Here is a 25442-nt window from a genome sequence, read left to right on the forward strand (position 1 = left end):
CAATTAATTTCTCTCTTTCCTAAAGTGAGGATAGCTTTTATCAACCTTATTACCATGGAAGAACCCTTTAAATCAGTGTTTCTCAACCTTGGCAGCATGAAGATGGGTGGACTTCAATTCCCAGAATTCCCCAACCAGCATAGTAATGTGCAAAGCAAAAAAAAAAAAAAAAATTCCCCCAGTCATGTAATTGGCTTGCTGCCTACTGTATGTCTAATAGGTGTTTGGCTGCCATCTGCAGCTAATAGGAGCAGATGACTTCCATGAGTTTGCCTAAAGGTAAAGGTAAAGGTAAAGGTAAAGGTAAAGGTTCCCCCGCACATGCGGGCTAGTCGTTTCCAACTCTAGGGGCCAGTGCTCATCTCCGTTTCAAAGCCAAGGATGTCTCCATGGTCATGTGGCCGACATGACTAGACACCAAAGGCACACAGAACGCTGTTACCTTCCCACCGTAGTGGTCCCTATTTTTCTACTTGCATTTTTACATGCTTTCGAACTGCTAGATTGGCAGAAGCTGGGACGAGTAACAGGCACTCACTCTGTTATGCAGCACTCGGGATTCGACCGACCAAACTGCCGACCTTCTGATCGACAAGCTCAGCATCCTAACCCACTGAGCCACCGTGTCCCTTTTGTCTACTTTTATTAAATCTATTAATCATCACAGAGCACCTTAGGGAGAATGGGGGGATAAGTTATTATCTTTCCCAGTCAAATGCAGCTCAACTATGAATGACTGAAATCCTCATATGACATTGTACTGAACTGGATAAAAAATATTTCTTGTCAACTTTGATTTTTTAAAAAAAGATATTGTACATCTGTATTCATATTGAACAAATGTTGTGTTTGGCATTCATCATTTCCTCTAATCAGATCATTTGGTCACAATAGTTATTAAAAGAACAGATCACTTACACCCACTTCTTCCAACCTTTCCTTTCCTGTGGATGGAATCTTTGGTATTCAGTGGGTAGCTTCCTATGCACTTAATTGTTATTTATCACTGATGTTGTACATAGATAAAAATACTGTGTGATTTTCATTTGACTATCCTCATAATATACCTTAATTGTATATCCCTGTCCTACTACATATGAGGAACTGAAGGAGAGAATTAGTGGCTCTTTTTTATCCTTGCTCATTATGTATTTGGCACAAACCTATCCACTTCATGACTTGGTTCATCTTTATTTCCTTGCTGCTAAAAGAAACAAGTAGTGCTAATGAAGAGGGGAAAAAAACTTGAATTCAATAAGCTCAACTATATCCAGCCAATAAGGCATTCTTTCTTTTAAAAAGGGTCAACAGTTGCATGAACTCTGGTTCTTCCCTGCTCTGGCTATCATGCCATGGCAAATCTCCACTCTTCAGCTCAAGAACAGAATTGACTGCCCTACTGTTTCAGTGACTGATAGCAGATACATTCACATCCAAAACATCACTTCCACCATGCCTAGCTGGCTCATAGAACCCAAAAAAGGAATAAATGCCCAATTTAATCTACCTATTTTTGAAATCCTTCATCAGATACTGTAAAGATATGTTGTTCAGTTTGTTTTTTAATGAACCACAACTGGGTGAGTTAGCACACTAGGCTAATCTGAAACTATGCAAACTCAATTTGGCTTAGTACGGTGTGTCAACCCAGCCATTGCGTGGTAACACCCATTACAGAGTATGAATTGTACAGGGGGGAAAAGTGGTGAAATTATAACAGTGATTAACATATAGAGTAGCTATATAAACATTAAATAAATAAATTGTATTTATTCCATTACAACTGTTGGAGATGAGGTTACCACGATCAGTCTGCTCAGATAGTTCTTAGTCAGTTTTCATTCTTTTAAAATGATTACTTAATTCACCTTTTCCTAAAATTAAGTGTTCATAGTACCTTGCATTGAGAATGACAGTGTATTTCATTGTGTTGGAGTTCTTCGCTTGCTATGGGAGATGCATTTATAGAATAGTCCTGGAAGGGAAAAAGAGTGTGTATATGAATATGTTAAATAACACACACACACACACACACACACACACACACACACACACACACACGTAAGTCAAGTTTTTTTTAACTTAGTACACAATAGACTAAATAAGAAATATTTTAGTAAATACTGAAATCCTGAAATACAATATCAGGTGCAGGGTGTGTGAGTAGGGAATGAAATGTGTGCTGCAATGAAAAGTTTGCTTTTTATGTATCTGTGCAAGACAAATATGAAAGTATGGAACTTACATTGTGACATAAAGATGCACATTTGGCATCATCATAGTTAGAAACAGACACTTTGAGAGAATAGTTGATGCTAGTTTAATCTAGTGGTTAAGGCACCAGGCTAGAAGCCAAGAGATCATGAGTTCTAGTCCCACCTTAGGCACGAAAGATGAGTGGGTGACTCTGGGCTCTTTCTCAGTCCAATTCACCTCACAGGGTTATTGTTCTGAGGAAAATAGGAGGTGGAAGGAGTATTGTGTGTGTTCGCTGCCTTGAGTTATTTATATAAATAATAAAGGCAGGAAATCAATCAAAAAAGATATAAGAGTTAAAAACCAGCACTTAAAAAAAATTACAAGAGGACAATTATCCTTGAATGAAAAAATTGAATGATAAAACAAAGACAACACATGTAAAATTAATCCTTCTTTTTGTAAAATGTGGTTTTAAAAAATTAAAATTAAAAAGTTTTAGTGGAGCCTATTTTAAGATATGTTAGCATAAAATTGTCAGTCAGGTCAGGGATAAGTTATGAAATATTGCTGAATTCTAACTGCATCTTATAGCATAACAGTAAGGAATGGAGGGAATCAAAAAATGTTCAGTGTTGACAACTAGAATATACAATATCCAATAATAGGGTTGGAAAGGACCTCGGAGTCTACCAGTCTAACCCCCTGCTCAAACAGGAGACCCTACACCATTCCATACGATGGTTGTCCAATCTCTTCTTGAAAACCTTTAATGTTGGAGCACCCACAGCTTCTGGAGGCAAGCCACACCACTGATTAATTGTTCTCACTGTCAGGAAATTTCTCCTTAATTCTAGGTTGGATCTCTCTTTGATAATCTTCCACCTGTTCCTTCTTGTCCTGTCCTCAGGTGTTTTAGAGAATAGGTCAATCCCCTCTTTTCTGTGACAGCCCCTCAAATCTGAAGCCCCTCAACATAGAAGACTGCTATCCAGTCACCCCCTAGTTCTTCTCTTTCTTAGACTAGTTCATACCTAGCAATCATTCACTGTATGGCAGGGGTGTCAAACTGCCGGCCCGCAGGCCAGATGCGTCACAACAAAACCGTGCCCACCCCATTGGGGGAAAAGCGCCGATACGTCGCGGGACATCACGTGACGTTGCGAGTTTGACACCCCTGCTGTATGGTTTAGCCTCCAAAACTCTTATCATCTTTTTTTGCTCTTCTCTGCACTCTTTTTAAAGTCTCAGCATCTTTTTTGTATCATGGTAATGAGAAATAGATGCAGTACTCCAAGTGTGGTCTTACCAGTTCAGTACAAAATGGTTCTATTACTTCACGTGATCTTGATACTATCCCTCAGCTGATGCATCCTAGGACTGAATTGGCTTTTTTGGCAGCTGAAACATACTACTGGCTTATACTTAAGTGGTTGTCCACTAGGACACCTAGATTCTCCTTTGGACCAGATACCACCTATTTTATACCTGTGCAACTAGTCTATTTGCTTAAGTAGTTAATGGGCCAGGTTAGTGTGACATGTGAAAAGTTATATCCAGTCAGCTCTGGGTTTAGAACAGAACAGAATAATAGTGTTAGAAGAAACCTTGGAGGTCTTCTATTCCATCCCCTTGCTCAGGCAGGATACCCTATACCATTCCAGATAAGTGGTTGTCAAGTCTCTTCTTAAAAGCTTCCAGTGATGGAGCACCCACAACTTCTGAAGGCAAGCCATTCCACTGGCTATAGAAAGTTAGTTTAAGTCAATGAATTCATTGGAACTGAAGTGAAATTAACCAGTCCCAGTCAGCTGTAATGTGTGAGAGATGGTTCCTGGCATCAAAAGGGCTTCTCTGGGAATTACATCTCTGAACTTTTTACTGTCCCAACTGGATTGTTTTAAACAGAGTTTTGGTGACATTGGGTTTCTACTAATTGTAACCATAGCAACACTGATCTTGGTCAGATCTGAGCAAATTCCTTATATGGGTGAGAAACTAAAAATGAAATGACGATTTCCCAGTCACTTCTGTGATCATTGAATTTCCTTTGAAGTTGGCTGCTCCCCATTTCGCTAGGGCATATTTAATCATCTTACAGGGATGAATTCAGAGATATCAGAAGACTGCATCCTTCTGCTGTGTGATCACAGTCTCCCAATAATGGAACTAGACAAACTTCCAGCAGTGTTTCTTGCCTGATAGTGGATTCCCCAAATTGATGATCTGGTATGCAACTTATTTTTCATACAAACCTGTTGCTATTACTATGGCTGTAGGGATATAATAGTGAATAAGAGAAAGGAAAAAAATCAATATCCTTTGCCAAATTATCAGGGAAAAAAGATGTCTACTGTACTTAGCCCTTCTGCAGAAAATAAATACACATTTATTTTCTAATATCTTTTTTTCCCAATACCCCAAAGTCTCGGCACAAATAAATAACCAAAACACAGATTACATTTTCCCAGAAGAAAAGGTACCTTACCTGAGAGGGTGGTCCTGCTATGGTCTCACTCAGGGCAGGTATTGCTTTATAAGTCAACTTAATGGGCTGGTGCTGCTGATACATTCTTCCAGTTATGCCGGCAGCAATCAGTATGAAGGTACAGTACCTTAAAACTAAACATTAGACCCGCCCATTTGGATTGCAGAAGAGAAATATGGATCCCACCCCATTTTCTCCTACTTCAGTAGACAGGAAAACCTGCTAAATAATAGCTTGTTGCCTTGAGGTGTGAGGTTGTGAAAGATAGTTCTGTCTGGGTTTTTTCTTCCTTTTCTGTATTATGGAGAAATATAAGTAGGCACTTTGGAAGGATCCTTATTAACTAAATAAACCCCGTCACATCTTGCATTTATGCTTTTGTCATTAGATTTGTGGAAACCAAATTTATGAATAATTCTTCGATTTCCTTATGTGTGTTTAGTTCTTTCTCTCCTCTGCATTTGTATCTCACCCAATGCCATATATATCCTTGTGATTGAAGAGATGCTTATAGCACAAAATGTTTTATGACTGTCAAGTGTAATTTGAGAGAAATCATTTCTCTACTAATCTCAACTGAAAGAAAATTACTTGCCTGGGAGGACATTCCATCATGTTCCCTCATTTGCACTTGAAAGAGGAAATTAAAGCCAAGTTAGATAAGAATAAGAACTCTATTATTAATAAATAATGGTGAAACCTGGAAATGTTATATGCAAGTTCTAAAAAGCAAAATAAAATCATTGACAAACTTGTTGACTATGTTGCATTTACCTTTATGTAAATGCTTTTTATAAGGGATGCGGTGGCTCAGTGGGTTAGGACGCTGAGCTTGTTGATCAGAAGGTCGGCAGTTTGGCGGGTCGAATCCCGAGTGCCGCATAACAGAGTGAGCGCCTGTTACTCGTCCCAGCTTCTGCCAACCTAGCAGTTCGAAAGCACGTAAAAATGCAAGTAGAAAAATAGGGACCACTACGGTGGGAAGGTAACAGCGTTCCATGCGCCTTTGGTGTCTAGTCATGCCGGCCACATGACCACGGAGACGTCCTCGGACAAGCGCTGGCTCTTCGGCTTTGAAACGGAGATGAGCACCGGCCCCTAGAGTCGGAAACGACTAGCACGCGTGTGCGGGGGAACCTTTACCTTTTAAAATGCTTTTTATTGATTTTTTAATGTTATGAATTCATTCTGTTGGATTCACATAACATGTATAATAGAACTTCAGTATAAAAACATTAAAGACCATAAAGGTGGTCCTTAACTTACAACCAGTTGCTTTGCAACTCTTTGAAGGTACAACAGACTGCCCATACACTACTTATGACCCAGTTTTGAAGCTACAGCCGCTGCAGCACCCCTGCAGTCATTCACTCTTTTGACCAACTGCAGGTATGCTGCAGCATCCCTATGCCTATCTCCCTCCCCATCCCACCCCACTAAGTCTCTGCAAGCCTTGGACCTCCTCCCCAGAGCTTTCTACAGCACTGCGCAGACTGTATTGGAGAAGCAGAATGGATCACTTCCTCGGTGGGGCACGAGGCCATATCACAGAAGCAGCCACTGTTTCAATGTGGCCACAAGGAATTGTGATTGTGCAGAAATGGTGGTTACATGACTCAGGGAAGGTCAGAGTGATATGCCCTCCTTCCCCAACATGAAGCCAGGAGCTCCAGAGATCTTTAAGTATGTGATGGATAATGGGTAGTAGGTAAGTGGCCCAAGTTCTGCAGGAACCTGGTGTAAGAGAAGAAGGTTTGTGGGGATCCTGTTTAGGGAGGGGAACAGGTTTTAAGGGCTGTGGGGAGCCTGAGGGGTGGGAAACAGAGCACAGGGAAGTTTTAGGGGGTGGGGGGTTGCCTTGGGAAGTCCAGGGCAGGCAGACCTGGTTCTTTGCTGGGCCTCCCAGGGCCTCCCCCTAGTCCTGAGGCATCCCATGCTCTGTTTAATGACCCACAGGGTTATTTAATGACTGGATCAGGAAGACCAGGGGGCAAAGTCTGGTAGTGGGCAGACTCCATTGAGGACTACCTGTAGTATGCCAGCTGCAAAGTAACAAACTATTAAATAATAGTAACTATACTATTGAAGTCATCTAACAGCTGATCTGGGATAATGAAATCAACTGCATGGAAGCTACACTATGAAAAGGTAAGCCATCTCTAAACAAACCTGCTGATCTATCTAGCTTATCTCGCCTGGTTTCCATTTGGTCACATGCAAACGAACTGAACTGTGAAAAGGGGAAATGCAGTGCTTTGCAGAACAAAGAGTAAAGCCAACAACCTGTTTTGTGACTAAAACTTTGTCACTGCCCAGATGAAAAACAGGTTTGTTTGATATGAGTAATTTTAAATGCTTCTTCACATCACCTATGGGAAAACCATGGCATAAATCAGTTCTTGGTGTTGACCACATGTGAATTCCTTAAAAAATAAAATAAAATAGTAATAACATTATGGTAATATCTTTAAGGGAGTGTCAAAATAGGCAAGATCGTAAACACAGCATTGCAACCCAATCTCCACCTTTTTCTACTTTTATCAACATCATACAGGTGTACAAATTGGTGGGCCTTGGACTGAGGCATGTGCCCAAAATCCTGCCTCTTTTAAAGCTTCCCAGAGGGTGTCATGGATTGTATTGATGGCCTCAAAGGGAATATGGGGAAAAAACATGTCAGGAACTACTTATAGTGCCTTATGTTCTATCTCTAAAGTTAGAAGTAGTATGAAGGGTCCTTGGTGCTCTCTGAGCTTGGTTGTTTTCTTGCAGACATTTCATTACCCAGACTGGGTAACATCATCAGAACCAGCACTGGACTAGGACTGGCACTGATGATGTCACATAGTTTGTGTGATGAAACATCAGATTAATATGGAGGATAGACTGTTACCCAAGCAGCAGATCCCCCCTCTCCACATCGCTAAAATAGTCCAATGGAACGGCGAGGCCGATACGATTAGTTCCAGCTGCGTTGCAGGAGTTACCAGAACGTGATTGTACACAGTCACGAAAATAGCGCAGTCCTGGAATGTGCTGGAATTTCTAGCATGTATACACTATTGAAACAGCGACATCTACACTGGCTTGGGCATATCATGAGAATGGCTGATGGTCGGATTCCAAAAGATCTCCTGTATGGAGAACTAGTGCAGGGAGGGAGACCAGAGTTGTAATATAAGGATATCTGCAAGAGGAATCTAAAGGCCTTGGGAATGGACATTAACAGCTGGGAAACCTTGACCTCTGATCACTCAGCTTGGAGGCTAAAGACGTAGCATGACCTTCTCCAATTCAAAGAGACACTTGTGTGGCAGGCTGAGGCAAAGAGGCAGTCCCGGAACCAGTGAAATCTGGGGGCTGGACAGGGGACAGATTGTATCTGCCGTCAGTGTGGAAGAGACTGCCACTCTCGAATTGGCCTTTTTAGCCACACCAGATGCTGCTTTAGGACCTCTTTCCAGAGCATGATGCCATAGTCTCTCGAGACTGAAGGATGCCAATAGAAGAAACATCAGCAAGAAAACAAACAAACTCAGAGAGCAGCAAGGGCCCCTCATTTCAACTCTGAGCTACAAATATTCTCCTTTATTGGTAGAAGTAATATGCCTATGAATAACAGATACTAAGAAATAACAGTAGGAGTGGACAATTTTTCCCCAGCCCCGTACGTATGTTTCCTAGAAGCCTTGACTGACCATTCTGCAAAAGAAAGTATTGGATTTGATAAGACTGTATTTTTAACAGGGTTGCCATATTTGCACTCACAATGATTTGTGTTTCTTTCCTGTCATCTTTGGTGTCATATATAATTCTCTAATGTCATATTGCAACACTGGACTAAATTGTGAAAGATTGAAATGACTGCACCCACGTGAAAACAATTTATCAAAGGGAGAGGTTTGAGATACTAGACAAGATTCAAAACACGTAAATTAATTACTGCTTGTGGTGTTTCCCATTATAACCAGAAGTATTTTACAAACAAAAAACTCTTCAAAAATGAAAACTTGTATTTAGACACAGTAATTGGAGCTCCTTCCACCTTTATAGACAGTAGTACAAATTAATAAATATGCTATACTAGCTGCGCATGATGTTCAATTATATCCTGCCTATCAAGGCAAATTCCTGTGAAATTACCTGAGCTGTGCAAACATAGCATCTCAAAATTATCCACCCTATTTTCAGTCAAGAAAGCAGCGGGTGGCATTTTGAAAGGAAGAGAAAAGAAACCAAATAGTGACTTTTCCCCTTGAAAACGTAACATTGTCCTTTAATTATTACACGTGATATAGCCTGTCCTTATGTTGCCTTCCCACAGTTTTCCTTGGAAATGTGTGAACGATCTAGCACACTTGATCAAACTGAGTTTGGGGGTAATGTAATAACATCGAAGGACAATGTTAACAAAACTATTTTTCAGAAAAGAGACCAAAAAATCCCCAAAGCCTCAAATCAATCCCACCCTACTACAGGATTTTCCCCTGTGTCTTTTATCTAATTCTCATAATTTGAATTCATTTGACATTTCCAGAATGATGCTTTCCTACCCTGAATCTTTTCTTCTTTCACAATACCTTAATTATCTAACCCAATATTTAAGATTAAACGAGGTCGCTTTTCTTCTTCTGTTAAGAACTGGCAGTTCTTGCTCCTCTTGCCATGCAACTTTTAAAGTTTATTTTTACACTGGTATAAAGTAGTTACATTAATCCCCCTACCTCTTTTGCTTATGTTGCTTAGATGATGCGAAACTCTTTGGAGGCCCAAGGGCCCAATTCCCCCTTAAAATATAGCTTCCAATTGCAACATATTTTCTGCTTAGTTTATTTATTGAGGACAGAGGAAAAAGAGTAATGTTATCGTATTATTTTTATCTTTCATAGATTTAAAAAAAATATTTGTAAACTGGCCAGAGAATATTGGCTATTAGAAATACATAATATGCATATTATATTTATTACCTAATAAATTAGAGATATAATAACTTGTAGTCACATCAATAAGCATCCAAATAATAATATCAAGAATAATAAGGGTCAAACATACACATGAAGGAAGCAAAGAATACAGTTGTGCATCATATCACTTAAGGCACATTTTTCTCGACATCTCGAGCATCAAGAAATGATTGTTCAATGAATATTCCTAGGAAAACTTTCTGTAATTCAGATGCTATTATACAGATCAAATGCTCCTGAGATCTACTAATATAATGTCATAATGAAAATGTATTATGGTCTTAATATATTGTAAAATGACATAGCCATTGATGATAAATTAATCCACAGAAATTGCAATAGCTGGTTCAGCAGTCTTCCAGTTGTATTTGAAAAGATGTCTATTTTGTTTGATGCTTTTTTCTCTCTATTGCTCTTTGTAAAGCTTGAAGAATTGAGTTTTGGTTGTTCTGAATGTTGTAACTAGTTAAGTCTATTAACTTATCAAAATTCTCCTCAGTGTATTGAAAGTTTTGTACTCCATATGGAGAAAGAAGACTAGTTACATCAACTTCACCTTGCTTCAATTCAGTGGGACCACGTTTCATACCTGCAAAACACCATTTAACACTAAATATATTATTTGCTCAAAATCTACACAACAAAATCTGTATCTTTTTATTAGTGCTACTATCGCAGTGGTGGGATTCAGCCAGTTCTCACTAGTTCAGCAGAACCGGTAGCTAATTTTTTGTTGCCCAGGCCCAGAAAGGACTTCCATAAGTGGCATCCACACAGAGAACTGGTTGTTCACATATTTGAATCCCACCACTGTGCTATCCCTATTACAGAACCAAGTCAATATCATTTTATGATTGTCTGCCACAAGAGTTGATCTGATTATAAACCAGGCATGTCAAACTGCCACCCTGTGGGCCGGATGCATCATACTAAAACCGCACCCACCCCATTGCCGGCAATGAGGAAAAAGTCGCAATACGTCGTGTGACATCACATGACATCACAAATTTGACATGCCTGATCTAAACCTTCTGCTGCTGGATTACATCAGGGAGGGGAACCTGCTGCTTTCTGAATTACAGCTTCCACCTATTTCAACATTAGCCATCATAAATCACAAAAATAATGCACTCATTAATTCCAAATAGGAGTTATACCTGAGTTGAATTTTGAAATGACTCAAGTGCAACAAATTTTCCCTTCCATTGACTTATGTAGCAATTTTACACTATTACGTATTTATTACATTGATGCTCTGCTTTGGTTAAGGAAGCAGAATGAGAAACATGAAATCTTAGATAGTTCCCCAATTGGATGCTGGCTTAGTTCATATAATTTTAATTTCTCTAATGTTCTCTGCCTACTTCTTTTGTCATTAATAAATTGAGTGTGTAAACATTCTCTTATGAGGTTATAGATTTTGAAGGACTTTCCTTTTTTACACATAATGCAATTTATATCTACTTAGAATAATTCTATTAAATTAATTAGGATGTGAAGTGGAAAGTGTACATATGTGGAAAGGTCTTCTTAAGGATCCTACAGACAGATCTGAGATAAGTAAAAACTTGCTAACAGAAAAAAACGTACACTACCCAGAACACAATATGGGAGAGAGTGTTCTGGTACTCTTCCACTCTGCCTTGTTTTCCTCATGGCATTAAAGAGATAAAAATATATAAATATCCTTAACACTGATCCATGTTTTTAGTCTTTCACAGTTAGGGAACCAAGGAGATGATGTATCCACTGGAATAGAATAATGTTGGCTCCATTATCAATCCATTATAGCAGAATGGCAGGGTTGTTGAGGCCTTTGCTGAGAAGGAATCCTGCAGACATTCAGCTGTCGAGTTACAAAGCATGTATTTCCCTAAGTTCAGCTTTTGCATCATTAGGGTGCTAGTCTATCTCACAAACAAATGAGAACTTCCATTCTTCATAACTTCCTGTTTGTTGTGGGATGGAGTAGCACACTAACTATGCAAAGGCTGAAGACTCCAAAACAAGTCACAATGAATGCTGGAGATGAAGGAAAAACATGCACTTCTAAGGCATGATAATGCCCATAATATTAGATCTATTTAACATAAGAAAGCTTAACTTTGTGGGAGGAGGGGAGGGGAGGTGGCAGTCTTTGAATGTTGTGCTAGGGATTGCATTCAGGAAATAGAAAAAGCTAGGAAAAAAATATGGGACAAATCCTTAGTTTAATGTAATTTCTCCCAATGTCTTTAACAATTTCCCTCCATTGTCATATTAAGCAGTACAATTTGGGGACAAATTTCCCAGGGATCCTTTGGACCAAACCCAGAATTGTAGGTTCATATATGTCCCTGGGACTCCAGACTATATATCACTGACTTAATATAATTTAAATAGTTTGATATCTTCTTGACTACCCCAACTGACTAGCATTGAAGAAGCTTCTTGGATGAGAACCAAAGCATCTTCAAGGAAAAACAAATCCAGCTGCCTTTTGAAAAAGCATCTTTGGGAAAACTATTAAGATATTTTTTAAACAAGAGTCATCTAAATATAGAAAATGAAGGGTAACTCAGGTGGAGGATTATGAGTAATGATGATAGGTTTGTATAAACTTCCAAATTTATTGATTTATTATAGCACAAGTGTAGTAGATGGTTTAGTTCACCAAATGATGAATGTTCACCTGTGAAAAAAAAGGTTAGCTCTGTTAAGGAAACAAGGAACTTACCTGGTGCTTTGTATTTCCTGAAGGTATCATTTATTAGTGGGAAAAAAACCACAATAGGTGCATTGGAATCTGTAGCATCTTCAAAAACATAGCACTCCTTCAGATTCTTTTCCATACTCAGATCTATTTTGGGGAAAGGAATCCCTTGCTTTGCAAAGTATCTGGAAGCTTCATCTAAAGGCTAGATTATCACAGGACAAAGCAAATATTAGCAATAATAAGAATAATAAGTTGCAGTAATGATAGTCAGATTTTGTTCTTGACTGAGGCAGCTTTTTTCTTGATCTTTTACTCCAATTCATTTCTACCTATGAAATCAAGGGAAGGGGTCGGAGATGACTAAGTTGAGCCCAAGAGAGGGGTCGAGTGCATCATCAGTGTGGAGTCCCTTTGCGCCCACAATAGATCTAAGTCCAGCCATCCTTAAATTCCATTGACTCTTATCTACAGCTAATTTGTCTTGACCATTAGTAGTACAGATTCTTGTTTAGAGATAGCATGGAATAAACTTGTACAGGTAGTCCTTGACTTAGATCACAATTGAGCCCCAAATTTAGGTTGTTAAGTGAGTTTTGCCCCACTTTACGACCTTTCTTGCCGCAGTTCTTAAGTGAATGACTGCAACTGATAAGTTAGTGACCTGTTTGTTAAGTGAATCTGGCTTCCCCATTGACTTTTTTTTTTAATCCCATTTATATCCCGCCCTTCTCCGAAGACTCAGGGCGGCTTACAATCTAAGAAGCACAAATCAATGTGCTTAGCAATAGCTAAGCTGACTTTCTGACTTTGCTTGTCAGAAGGTCATAAAAGGTGAACACATGACCTTGGGACAGAGCAATGGTCATAAATATGAACAAGTTGTCAAACAACTGAACTTTGATCACATGATGACGGGGATGCTGCAAAGGTATAACTGTAAAACAGTCATAAGTCACTTTTTTCAGTGCTGTTGTAACTTGGAAAAGTCACTAAATGAACTGTTGTTTGTTGAGGACTACCTGTATTTATTTGAACAACCCTGGTTCCTGATTTCTTGCACTTGTCAGAAGATTTTATTTGTTGTTAGCTGTGAAGTCGTGTCCAACCCATCACGACCCCATGGGCAACATTCCTCCAGGCCTTCCTGTCCTCTACCATCTTCTGGAGTCCATTTAAGCTCACGCCTACTGCTTCAGTGACTCCATTCAGCCACCTCATTCTCTGTCGTCCTCTTCTTCTATTGCCCTCAATCTTTCCCAGCATTAGGCTCTTCTCCAGTGAGTCCTTCCTTCTCATTAGGTGGCCAAAGTATTTGAGTTTCAACTTCAGAATCTGGCCTTCTAAAGAGCAGTCAGGGTTGATCTCCTCTAGGACTGAAGATTAGAAGATTTTATAGGGATCTATTAGTTAAGGATGATCTCTCTTGGCACACGATTCAACTTATCTGTGCACAAAGAACGTGGCTGGGTAAATCAACATCCACTGAGCCTGTATAATGGTATATGGGATGGCCTTGGGAGATATGGCAACAAGACACAACCGAGGAAACAGTTGGCTAAAAGGTAGCTTAGCCTACAGCAGGAATGTGGGAAGAGCAAGTGGCTCAGAAGAGGTCCTCCTAGTTTTGGAGCTGGAAAGGGAATGGGGAAAAGAAGTATTTTAAAGGCTTGCAAGATTGATGTTAGCTTCACGACATAGACCAGACAAGAAATAAGATCAGAAGAGCTAATTCTACTTTAGTGTAAGCTAATCCTGTTATTGCAATTAACAGACTCTTGTCTATGTCTGCATCTTGTCTATATGATTCCCACATACCATTAAAGCCTATCCGTGAAAATTATCTGTGTCTTGATTTAGACTGGATTCTGAATTTGCTCCTTACAATGTTCAGTTTGCTTTTCATACATTGAAGTCATGCATGGGAGAACTTCATTGGCCCCTTTAGGCAAAAATGGAAGAATGTTTCTTTTCTTGGGATGTTTAGGCTTGATATCTACCCAGAAGTAGATTATTGTTCCTGAATAACCTGAATCTTGTAATCAGAACTGATCAGTACTGGCTGTGGGTAGATGGAGTCTCAGGATTTCTTGCATTTAAGATATACTTAAGTATAGGGTGGCACTGGTACAACTTCCTATAATTTCCCAACTTTGTGTGCTCCATGCAGTGCCTTTAAGCCATAATAGCTTCCCAAGAGACTTTGATCTTTTCACTGGATTTGACAATGCCTTGTATTTTGCTCCCTTAAAATTGACCATCAAGGAAAGAAGATATGGAGGTAAGGGCAAATCCTCTTCTACCCAGTTTTGTGATCTCCACAAATAATCTCCAAGACTTTTAAAGAAGGTTTTCTTGTTGCCAGTACTACAATAACAGTGTTTATTATGAGTGAAAATGCAGTTGTGTATGTTTGTCCCCAGAGGGAATGGCATCATTATTTTAAACCCATTTAATGCTAGAATTCTCATACCAAACAAAAACACATGTATAGACATGCACAACTCTGAATTCTCTGAATTCTTTTCTGTAGAATCCTGTAAATGTAAGACACAAAATAATTAAACAAAAACCACACTTAATTGTAAATCATCTCACTGCTGTTTGTGAGCCTGTAGAATAATTCAAATGTATAATGACATCCACTTTTCTCTCTGGCTTCATCAGTGGTGCGTAACTGGTATCTATAAAGGCAGCTGTATCCACAAGGCTCAGATATTCCAATGGAGTCATTAGCTGGTTAGGAAAAGTGTCCAGTACAGTATCTGAAAGGCAAGCATTTTCATTAGCAGCTCATAGCTTCAAAAAGTAGTTTGCTGCATCTCGATTAGAGTGTGTGTGTGTGTGTGTGTGTGTGTGTGTGTGTGTATTCAACTTCACCACATTCACATCACATTTCCACATTCATAAACCATATCTTGTGAAGTATGGAATGTTAGTTGAAACAGCTTATTATCCATTTATATCTGATCCAAAGGAAACCTGTCTCTCTATAACTAAATGTTCTTTTGAAGGAAGGCACTGTTGCCCTGAAAATTGCCAGTGTGGAACAAGAATGAGGTAGCAACTGAGGACCATCTAGTATGAAACAAGGAAGTAATTGATTCACTGCTGGTATATTTGCTTTAATAAATGAAAGAACAGAAGAGAAAGAAAAAGATTGAAAAAGGGGGGCAGGGGAAGTAAAAGCAGAAAATAAAGAGAACAACAAAACACACGCTTCATGGAGTCTATTTTTTGCACCCATCATTAAACCTTGACTACATGAGCTGTATTTACATAATATTGAGAGATCGCCAGCACATAAAGTGAATACATCTCAGGAATTCAGATTTAAACTATATTCATATTTGTAATACCATATTAATAAATACATGGAAATTAAACAAAAATGGGCAAAAGCAGACAAATCAATATCGCCCACATTATACTTTCAACATAATAAAGTTAACTACCAATTTTTAAAAACATTCCCTGTGGTATACGATAAATGTGAAAAAGAATATTTTGTTAAATTAGTCTCCATCTAGAACTATACTTTCATACTCCTTAGAAATCTTACCCATTGGTATGTGATATTCTTCAGTTCTTGCAAATACCCTTAGCAATATTATTTTATTGTTTATTTAATATATTGTGGAATTAGAATTATCCAAATCACATATCAGTAACATATCTGAGCCAGATTGTGAACTTATTCGACTCTTTGTTACTTTGGAATTCAAATGCTTCATTTTAGTTGCTAAGTTCACATATTGTGCAAAGCTATTAATGTAGTTCATTTGGCTTGAAGAATCCAACCATTGTAGTTTATTTGACAATTGCTATTTTCAGGGGAGAGATATGTCCAATTTTAGACAGCTTAGTAACTATATTTTAGCATGAACACTTGCGTTTTTTTAAAAAAAATCAAGTCAACCATCACGTTAATGAACAAACTGATACAAATTTTCTTAGCGTTTACCATGTACCTTTCCATATATAAAAATTTTTATTCTCTAGATATCCATTGTTTAATTGGAATCCATTTAAGAAATTGTAGACCTCTGAGGTTGATACACGCTCTGTTAAGACTTCGCGAATTATCTTCATAATCTTATGTCTAGGCGTGACCAGGTAAGTTTTCACTGCTTCAGCTACTGGTGGGAGAGGTGGTTTTTCCTCTGAAGAACAGAAGATACATGGGTTAGTTTAGAGGAGCAAGGACTAAGAGGAAAAGATAGACTAATGCATATTGCAAAATTTTCATCATTGATTATATCACTTCAAAGTGTACCAAAAGCCAAGCCCCATAGAACATTTATTATATGCATTTCTGTATATTAAAAATGTTTTGAATTGGTTTCCATTTTCTTCTAAACACTCTTGTTGCTTGACTTTTGAACAGTTCTGAATTCAGTAGCAGTTTCTGTGGGGGGAAAAAAGAGTAAAACGTATTGTGATTGGCCTATGGAGCTCAACTTTTGGTATACCCCACAGGTCTGCAACCCGCGGCTCCGGAGCCACATGCGGCTCTTTCAGCCGTCTCCTGCGGCTCCCAGTCCTCTGCCATGTGCAGTAAAAAAAAAATAAAAGTGGGACTAAAAAAGTTCAACCAATCAATTCAAATATGCAGGGTAGGTGCATATCTCGCCTTGGCTCCACTCTTCAGTCAAACCCTGTTCTGTGCATGTGTGCATGTATGCGCATGCGCAGATATTTTTTGCGGCTCCCAGTTTTTCATTTTGTGAGGGAACCGGTTCCGAGTGGCTCTTTCACTGTTTCAGGTTGCTGACCCCTGGTATACCCTATATGAGAGGGGAGAGGGAGGGAAGAAGGGAGAGATCGTGTGCCTGTATGTGTGTATGTATATTTGTTCATATACTGTATACATATAAATATACATAATTAATATAATAGGTAGGCTATTCTCTGACTGTGTGTGAAATAAAACTCCTGCAGCTGTCCACATGGTTGGTGAATGAAGCTTTTTTGGGTGTAATCAGGCATGATACAGAGCTGGCTAGTTGATATTAGACTTGTATAATGATATTTATTGTACTGATTGATAAATACAGTAGACAATTTTGTGTTTCTCTGTATGTGGCTTTTGCCATCTTCAAGTCAGCATTGGACTCAAGCTCAAGATCCTTTCTATGGGAAAAACTAAGGGGACTGGACATCAACTAAGGGGACTGGACATCATGATGCTATTGTTCCTAATCCATGAATTGTATCAAAACACTATTCTTATGAATCAAAGTAAGATTCAATCCACAAGAGTCTAATTTCAGACAATCTCTGTGCACAGTAGAGTCAGGCATGGATGCTCTCTCTCTCTCTCTTTTATGGGTCAACCAACTAATTAGCAAAAGAACTTTTGATCCAAACTTCCATCTGCTTGGAATAACAGAAATGCATGTTCTACTTCTGCTTTATGCAGATGACATAGCCATCATTTCAAGGACCCCCATTGGTTTTTGGTGCACACTCAAAAGCCTTGTGTGCTACTGCAATGAACATCACCTTGTTCTAAACTTCCAGAAGACCAAAATAATGGTCTTTGCTAAAAAAAAAATATTCAGTAAGCTTCACTAAGCAATAGAAGGGCAAAGATTGAGCAGGTGAGACTTTTCAAATATTTAGATTGCCTTTTAAAACTCAAATTCCTGTACATGGAACTCACACGTCAACATAGAGGATGCACAGACTCAAAAAAAAATCCTTCTTCAGCTGTCTTAAGATTCTTCTGCACAAGAGGTGGAGAACATATCCCTTACACTTCTCAAATTATTCACAGCCAAATCACTGGCTCATTTGTTCCATGTTTCACATCTACGCTCCTTTCTAAACAATACATAGAGGGAAACTATCCAAAATAAGTTTATAGGAATGGTGTTCCAAGTTCAAAAATGCATATCTAATGCAATTCTGAGATTAGAATCTGGTCAGATGAAGAAGGAGGTTACAGCATGTTTATTAATCTTTAATTGCTAGCTTAAATCCATTATTTTTCAGTTGTCATTATTTGTCATTATTCTATAGTAGTGTTTCTCAATCTCTGGTCTTTTTCATTACATTTTAGAATTAACTTTTTGCTTTGAATTCACTTAATGGAAATCTACACCCAGGATTTTATCACTAGAATTGATACTCAGGACTAGAAAGTTATTGTATAAACTAAATAATTAAAATCCATAATCAAATTTAAAGTGAGTAGTATTTTACTAACCTATTTGCTTTATTTTGTCTTGGATATGGCTGTACCAAAAACTGTCTTCTGAACTCTCAATTCCATGCCAGGCATCCAAGAGGTTGTAGGAAAACACATTACTCCACATACCTAAAGAAAGATCAAGAGTTAGTAAGATATTCTATTATAGTTCTGAACTGTATACATCAAGGGTCCCCAACTCCTGGTCCGTGGACCAGCACCAGGCTGCGACATGCCAGAAACCAGTCAATGCAAACAAGCAAAGCCCCATCTGCAGGATGCAGGCAGTACATGAAACCATGTCCCCTCTGGTCCGCAGAAAAATCTCTCTCCGCAGAACTGGTCCCTGGTGCTCAAAAGGTTGGTGACCTCTGGTATACATCAAAAGGTCTGTTTTCCAAATAGTTCTAATTGAATGTTAAGACTACAGTCTTGTGGCTCTCATGAAAATGTCTCGCTCTCTAAGGCGGACAGAGCAAACTTCCACCTCAGATCCCTAAACATCCATAAGAATGTTGCCCCCCCCAGTCCCCAGAGAGGCAATTTTGAATGATTTTTAGCAATTTAAACATCAGCTGTTGGAGGTCTGTGAAACAATTTGGATTGTTGAATAATAAGATTTATTTACTTTGATTTATTTATCAAATTTAGAAACTGCCCATCTTCCTCACAAATAATTATTAAAACATTAAAAACACACATGCATATATATTAAAAAATTAGATTGGAATTGTTCAGCAATAAAACATAGACTTTTTAGAGGAAAGGTCTCAGTACTCAGTTCGAGTCCCACTGCTTACTGAAGATGGCGGACGTGCTTGATTGAGCTCCGCGAACTCCAGTCATTAGGCGTCCCTTTGGAGCCCCTCAGGAGCCGTTAGGCTCTCTGGGATGGGGATTGGGGGTTTATAGGCACTGGGGCAGTTAGTGGCCGACTAAGCTGGCAGTGAACCATTTGAAATCCTACTTGGTCTGCTGGCTCTGCTCCTCTCCATCCGTCGCCTTCTCCATACGTTCGCCTTTGCTGTCTGCCTTCCGTTTGCCTCTGCCGCTTGCCGCTTGTCTTCTTCGGACCGTCCTCAGCTGTTTGTGGCCGCCTCCGGCGTTCCCTGTTGCTGCTCCGGTGTTTCTTGCTGCTGCTCCGGACCGCTTTGGGCTGCCTCGGCGTTCTTGGGCTGTTCTTGGTCGATGGAGGACGCCTGCGGGTTCGTTCTGGCGGCGGGAATGGCGGCGGCGGCGTGGGCGGCGGCCTGGGCACTGGCGGCGGCGGCGGTTTTTTCGGGCCGCGCTCGGCGGCGGCGTTTTTTGCTTCCCCGGGCCATTTCGGGCCGCCTTCAACATCTTCAGGCTGCCTTTGGTCGGCGAGAGAGACATCTGTGGGTCCGGCTCGGCGGCAGCGATGGCGGCGATGGCGGTGACGGCGTGGGCGTCGACACTGGTGGCGGCGGTCCTTTGGGCCGCATTCGGTGGCGGAGACGGCCTGCATCCGGCGACGACGGCGATGGTAGCAGTGGGCTTTGGCCGTTCCCAGCGACCAGCTCTAAGCGGTGGCATTTCCGGGGCCTTCTGGCCCGAGTGGCAACATTTGACTTGTTTTTGGGCCACTTTGGCGGCACTAGTGTTTTCTGGCCTATTCGAGCCGTTTGTGGAGGCCGGTGGTTGGCTACGGCGTTCTCCGGGCTCTTGGCCCCTCTCGCCGGCGGTGGTGTTTCCATCTTGCCCCAGGCTGCATCCGGCTGCTTTTAGTGACGTTGTCGCCCTCGGGCCGTTTTGGCGGCGGAGAGGGCGACTGCGAGTTATCCCAACGGCGATGATATTTTCTGTGCTGCCTCAGACCGCTTGTGTCGGCAACGGCGTCTTCGGACCGTTTCAAGGGAGCAATGGTGACAGGTGGTCTTTACACCGCTTTTGGACCGTTTTAGCGGCGGTGATGATGCTTTCAGACCACCTTTTCTATCTTGACCTGCTTACCCTTCTGCCTTCAATATTTACATTTATTAACTCTTTGCCTACCTCCCCCTCTCCCCTTTGGATTTGGTCGGGCCTGGGTACCAGCCACGGTGGGAGAGTGGCTGACTTTTACATCTGCAGCCCCATAGAGGTGGGAGCTCTATGGGGCAGGCCTACCCAGAGTATATCTTTGACCACCCCCAGGAACAGAGTTGCAACCTGCCGTGAGAGGGCGGGGGTGGCCTGTTTACTGGGGCACCCAATTGAGTGGCAGTGCAGTTGGGTGTGGATCCAGATATTTTCTTTTCCGGCCTTCGACCCTCCTATGGACATGATCATCCTTGGGACTGCCTATCCTGGACTTGCTGGACCAACATGCTACAATACACTAGCACGGACTTGCTCGCCCTCAGGGGTGCCCCCCTCTCCTGGGTGTGACCCGCCTTTTTATATCCTCCTAACTTCGATGAAGGGCCCGAGTGTTGGGACCCTGAGAGATGGCTGGGTAGGGGCAGGGGCCGTCAACACAAACTTAATAAGAGGCCCCTGATTATTTTTTTATCAAAATTTTTTAGGGGGTTGGGGAGAGGGGTGGGAGAGGGGGGTTGTCTGGCTATGGGGGGTGGCCAATCAACCATAGTTCAGGCCAGACTTGGGTCTGACCGCGCGGGGGGAGAACGGGGTGTCGTTGACTCCGGGGCTCATGAGCGGGTCGTGGGACTACCAATTCCCACGACGGGGAATGGCAGCAGGCGGATAGACAGGGGGCCGTATCGCTACCGGGAGGGCCGTCTCCGCTACTTGCAAGCGGTGAGGCGCTCCGACCCTCTGCTCCTTCCCCGAGGTCCTGGGAGCGAGGATGTGCAGCCTCCTGAGCTCCGGCTGGTGTACCTGAATGCCAGGTCCGTGGTTAACAAAGCTCCCCTCATCAGGGATTTAGTTGAGGGTGAGCATGCGGACCTAGCTTGCATCACGGAGACTTGGTTGGGCCCAGAGGGTGGGGTCCCTTTGGTTGACCTCTGCCCACCAGGCTTCCGGGTGCTACACCGGCCACGAGCTCATGGTAGGGGTGGGGGAGTGGCGGTCACTATTAGGGAGACCTTATGTCCGCGGGAGACCACCGTTTCTCAGATAGTCGGGTGTGAGTCTCTCTTGGTGAGATTTGGTTCTGGGGCGCAGTTGGGCTTGCTGCTGGTGTACATTTCGCCTAGTCGCGCAGCGGCAGCCCTGCCTGAGCTGCTTGATATCCTCTCGGGGTTGGTGGTTGAGTTTCCCAAACTTATAGTTTTGGGAGACTTCAATCTACCATCCCTGGGAGGTTCATCTGAGCTAGCTCGGGAGTTCATGGCTTCCATGACGGCCATGGACCTGACGCAAGTAATTTCTGAACCAACTCATGAGGGAGGCCACACCCTTGACCTGATTTTTTTATCTAGACGGTGGTTGGATGATCTTGGTGGGGGCTCTCCATTTATTATGCCCCTGTCATGGACCGATCATCATCTCCTGCGGCTGGTCTTCCGCTTTGCCACCCCCCGCCGTGGGGGTACGGAGCCAATTAGATGGTACCGCCCCAGACGCCTAATGGATCCTGATAGATTCCAAGCGGCGCTGGGGTCCCCACCTGCCTCCATTGCTCACAGCTCGGCAGATGCCTTAGTGGAAGCCTGGGAAAGGGCAGCCACTGAGGCACTTGACCGGGTTGTACCCTTGCGGCCCCTGACCCGGCGCAGATCCCAGCGAGCTCCATGGTTCTCCGCGGAGCTCCGGGAGATGAAGCGTCGGAAACGGGGCCTAGAGAGCCGTTGGAGGTCTAGCCGATCCGAACCCGACCGGTTGCGGTTAAGAACCTATATTAGGTCTTATCTCGCAGCGATGAGGGTGGCGAGGTATAATTACTTCTCCACCCTCATCGCGTCCGCAGATAATCGCCCGGCCGCCCTGTTTAGGGTGACTCGCTCACTTCTTAATCAGGAGGTGAGGGAGGATCCCTTGCAGGGTCGTGCCGAGGAATTTAGTCAACATCTGTCGGATAAAATCGCTCGGATTCGGACCGGTTTGGACTCCAACTGGGCAGAGTCAGGCGATCAGGACACGGGCGGTCTTGTCAATGTTACCTGGGAAGAGTTTGATTCTGTGACCCCTGATGAAGTGGACAGGATTATGGGGAGGCTGAGCTCCTCCACATGTTTGTTGGACCCGTGCCCTTCCTGGCTGGTTTATGCAGCCAGGGAGAGGACACGAGGCTGGCTCCAGGCGGTTATATCTGCTTCCTTGAGTGAGGGTTATTTCCCCACCGTCTTGAAGGAGGCGGTGGTGAGACCTCTCCTCAAGAAGCCTGCCTTGGACCCAGCTGGATTGAACAACTTTCGTCCAGTCTCCAACCTTTGCTTTCTTGCAAAGGTTGTTGAGAGTGTGGTGGCGCATCAGCTCCCTCTGGTCCTGGATGAAGCGGATTTTCTGGACCCCTACCAATCGGGTTTCAGGCCCGGGTACAGCACGGAGACGGCATTGGTCGCTCTGGTGAATGATCTCTGGAGGGCGCGGGACAGGGGATATTCCTCTGTCCTTGTCCTATTAGACCTCTCGGCGGCTTTCGATACCATCGACCATGGTATCTTGCTGCGGCGTCTCAGGGGATTGGGAGTGGGAGGCACAGTTCTTCAGTGGTTCTCCTCCTATCTCCTGGGACGCTCGCAGTCGGTGTTGGCAGGGGGGCAGAGATCGGCCCCTAGGTCTCTCGTTTGTGGAGTTCCTCAGGGGTCGGTTCTCTCGCCTCTCCTGTTCAACATCTACATGAAACCGCTGGGTGAGATCATTCGTGGTTTTGGAGTTGGGTATCATCAATATGCCGATGATACCCAACTTTTCTTTTCGACCCCAAACCACCCCAGTGATGCCCTCGCTGTGATGTCCCGTTGCCTGGAGGCGGTTCGGGTCTGGATGGGGAGGAACAGACTTCAACTCAACCCTGACAAGACTGAGTGGCTGTGCATTCTGGCATCCCGGGACATTCAAAATGTTCCATCTCTTTCTATGGGGGGTGAGCTCTTACCCCGTGGATAGGGCTCGCAACTTGGGAGTCCTCCTAGATTCACGGCTAACCCTGGAAGACCATATAGTGGCCGTGACTAGGGGGGCTTTCGCCCAGGTTCGCCTGGTGCACCAGTTGCGGCCCTATCTGGACCGGGATGCCCTGTGCACGGTCACTCATGCGCTCGTGACCTCTCGCCTTGACTACTGTAATGCTCTCTACATGGGGCTTCCCTTGAAGACCACTCGGAGGCTCCAACTGGTACAGAATGCGGCCGCGAGAGTTGTCTTGGGAGTTTCCCGGTACTCCCATGTTACACCTTTGCTCCGCGAGCTGCATTGGCTACCAGTTGCCTTCCGGGTGAGGTTCAAGGTCTTGGTTATGATCTTCAAGTCCTTACATGGCATGGGTCCGGGTTACCTCAGGGACCACCTGCTGCCGGCATCAACTCCCCTCCGCCCTGTGCGTTCCCACAGAGAGGGCCTCCTCAGGGTGCCTCCGGTCAGAGAATGCCGACTGGTGGCCCCCAGGGGGAGGGCCTTCTCTGTGGGCGCTCCAGCACTTTGGAATCAACTGCCGGTGGAGCTCCGGATGACATCAGACCTCCGAACCTTCTGTCGCGGCCTGAAGACCCATTTATTCGAATTAGCTGGTCTGGCCTGATGGGGGAATATGGGTTTTTAAAATAGTTGTTTTTATTATTGTATTATTGTTTTTATTTGGGCATTGGTTTAATCTTATTTTAACTTTTGTATCGTAACTATATATGCCCTGTGAACCGCCCTGAGTCCCCAGGGAGAAGGGCGGTATATAAATTAAATAAAACCTAAACCTAAACCTACTAGTTCACTGTATATCTTTTTGAAAAAAATGGAACTACATTAGTGCTTGTGCAAAGCAGGAATGAAGCCAAAATCAGAGGTTTGTGGGATCTCAGACATTCATATCAATTAAAGTATAAGCTTCCATAAAATAGAATGTAACTACCATTGGACATTAGTAATATATTATTCTGATTTAAGAGGAATCAAAGAATATTTTCAAGAGATTTGGAAGCCAATAAAAATGTCTCAGCCTTTTTCTCATGGTAGTTTTCAAGAACAGCCTGATCATCCATTTAGTTGATTTTAGTAATGAACTAAAAATGTTGTGCCTTTGAGTCATTACTGGCTCCCGGCAAATCCCTTGGAGAAGTCTCTTCAGTTTTTTTGGCAAAAGAAAATGGTGGCTTGCCATTGCCGTAAGTGGTTTGCCATTGCCTCTTTCCTAGAGATGAGAGAGAGTGGCTGACCCCGGGTCACCCAGTTGGCTTCGTGCCAAAACTCACAGTCTCGTGGATTCTAACCTGGTGTCTTAACCATTACATCAGCCTGACTTTCTGAACTGAAAGTATCCAACAGCATACATACAGTAGTAATTAAAATATTGATAATGCTAAAACCATTGTGGAACTGCCCAGAGCAGCATAACCCATATTAATAATCAGAGCAATAGAAGAAATATGTTCCTCTGCGTGAATCTTCAGTATTGTTGGTTCATGAAGTCAATTTTTAAATCTTCAGCAAAATCAAAAATTTTAAGGAGAAAGTTTAAAAAAAACAGAACAGCTCTAAACTAGAGAATCTTTTAGATGCTTTCATAGCAGGGCCTCAGGCTCTTTCATACCTCAGTGTGGGTGTGTCTTTAAAGGAGGACAATTGCTTCACAGAAACAGAGATGACGGGGAATTTCTTTTACTATGTACAAGTCTATTTACAGGCATTGGGGGGAAAACTGTAGTTTCCAAACTTTTCAATTTCTGTTAATTTCTTTCTCCCAGCGCTATTCACTAGCAGCCACCTGCTCCACAATATTTTAATGAGTAGCCCTGGCTTTATCCCTTGGTACACAGGCTTTCAAAAAAGATACATTATTTTTAAGGAAGA

At 42.3% G+C, this 25442-nt stretch overlaps 2 protein-coding genes across 3 annotated transcripts in view; both read right to left on the bottom strand.

The window, feature by feature from the left end:
• The window catches only part of LOC310642278 (cytosolic phospholipase A2 epsilon-like), a gene marked incomplete at its 5' end in the record, with an annotated part of 46298 nt that extends 41530 nt beyond the window's left edge, over nucleotides 1-4768 (bottom strand). Inside the window, 2 exons of the mRNA XM_083365889.1 lie at nucleotides 1898-1975; nucleotides 4685-4768. Coding sequence (XP_083222015.1) covers nucleotides 1898-1975; nucleotides 4685-4768 — 162 coding nt within the window. The remainder of the gene's footprint in view (nucleotides 1-1897; nucleotides 1976-4684) is intronic.
• A 4769-nt stretch (nucleotides 4769-9537) lies between these two features.
• LOC310642305 (cytosolic phospholipase A2 epsilon-like) overlaps nucleotides 9538-25442 on the bottom strand; it is a 30634-nt gene continuing 14729 nt past the window's right edge. For both annotated transcript variants that reach the window (XM_083365927.1, XM_083365926.1), the window contains 5 exons: nucleotides 18552-18662; nucleotides 16312-16503; nucleotides 14939-15105; nucleotides 12365-12545; nucleotides 9538-10237 (listed from right to left, as the gene is read on the bottom strand). In XM_083365927.1, the coding sequence (XP_083222053.1) occupies nucleotides 10029-10237; nucleotides 12365-12545; nucleotides 14939-15105; nucleotides 16312-16503; nucleotides 18552-18662 (860 nt within the window). In that variant the 3' untranslated portion in view covers nucleotides 9538-10028. The remainder of the gene's footprint in view (nucleotides 10238-12364; nucleotides 12546-14938; nucleotides 15106-16311; nucleotides 16504-18551; nucleotides 18663-25442) is intronic.

Source organism: Vipera ursinii, assembly GCF_947247035.1.
Source record: "Vipera ursinii genome assembly, chromosome: 1".
Taxonomy (NCBI): Eukaryota; Metazoa; Chordata; class Lepidosauria; order Squamata; family Viperidae; genus Vipera; species Vipera ursinii.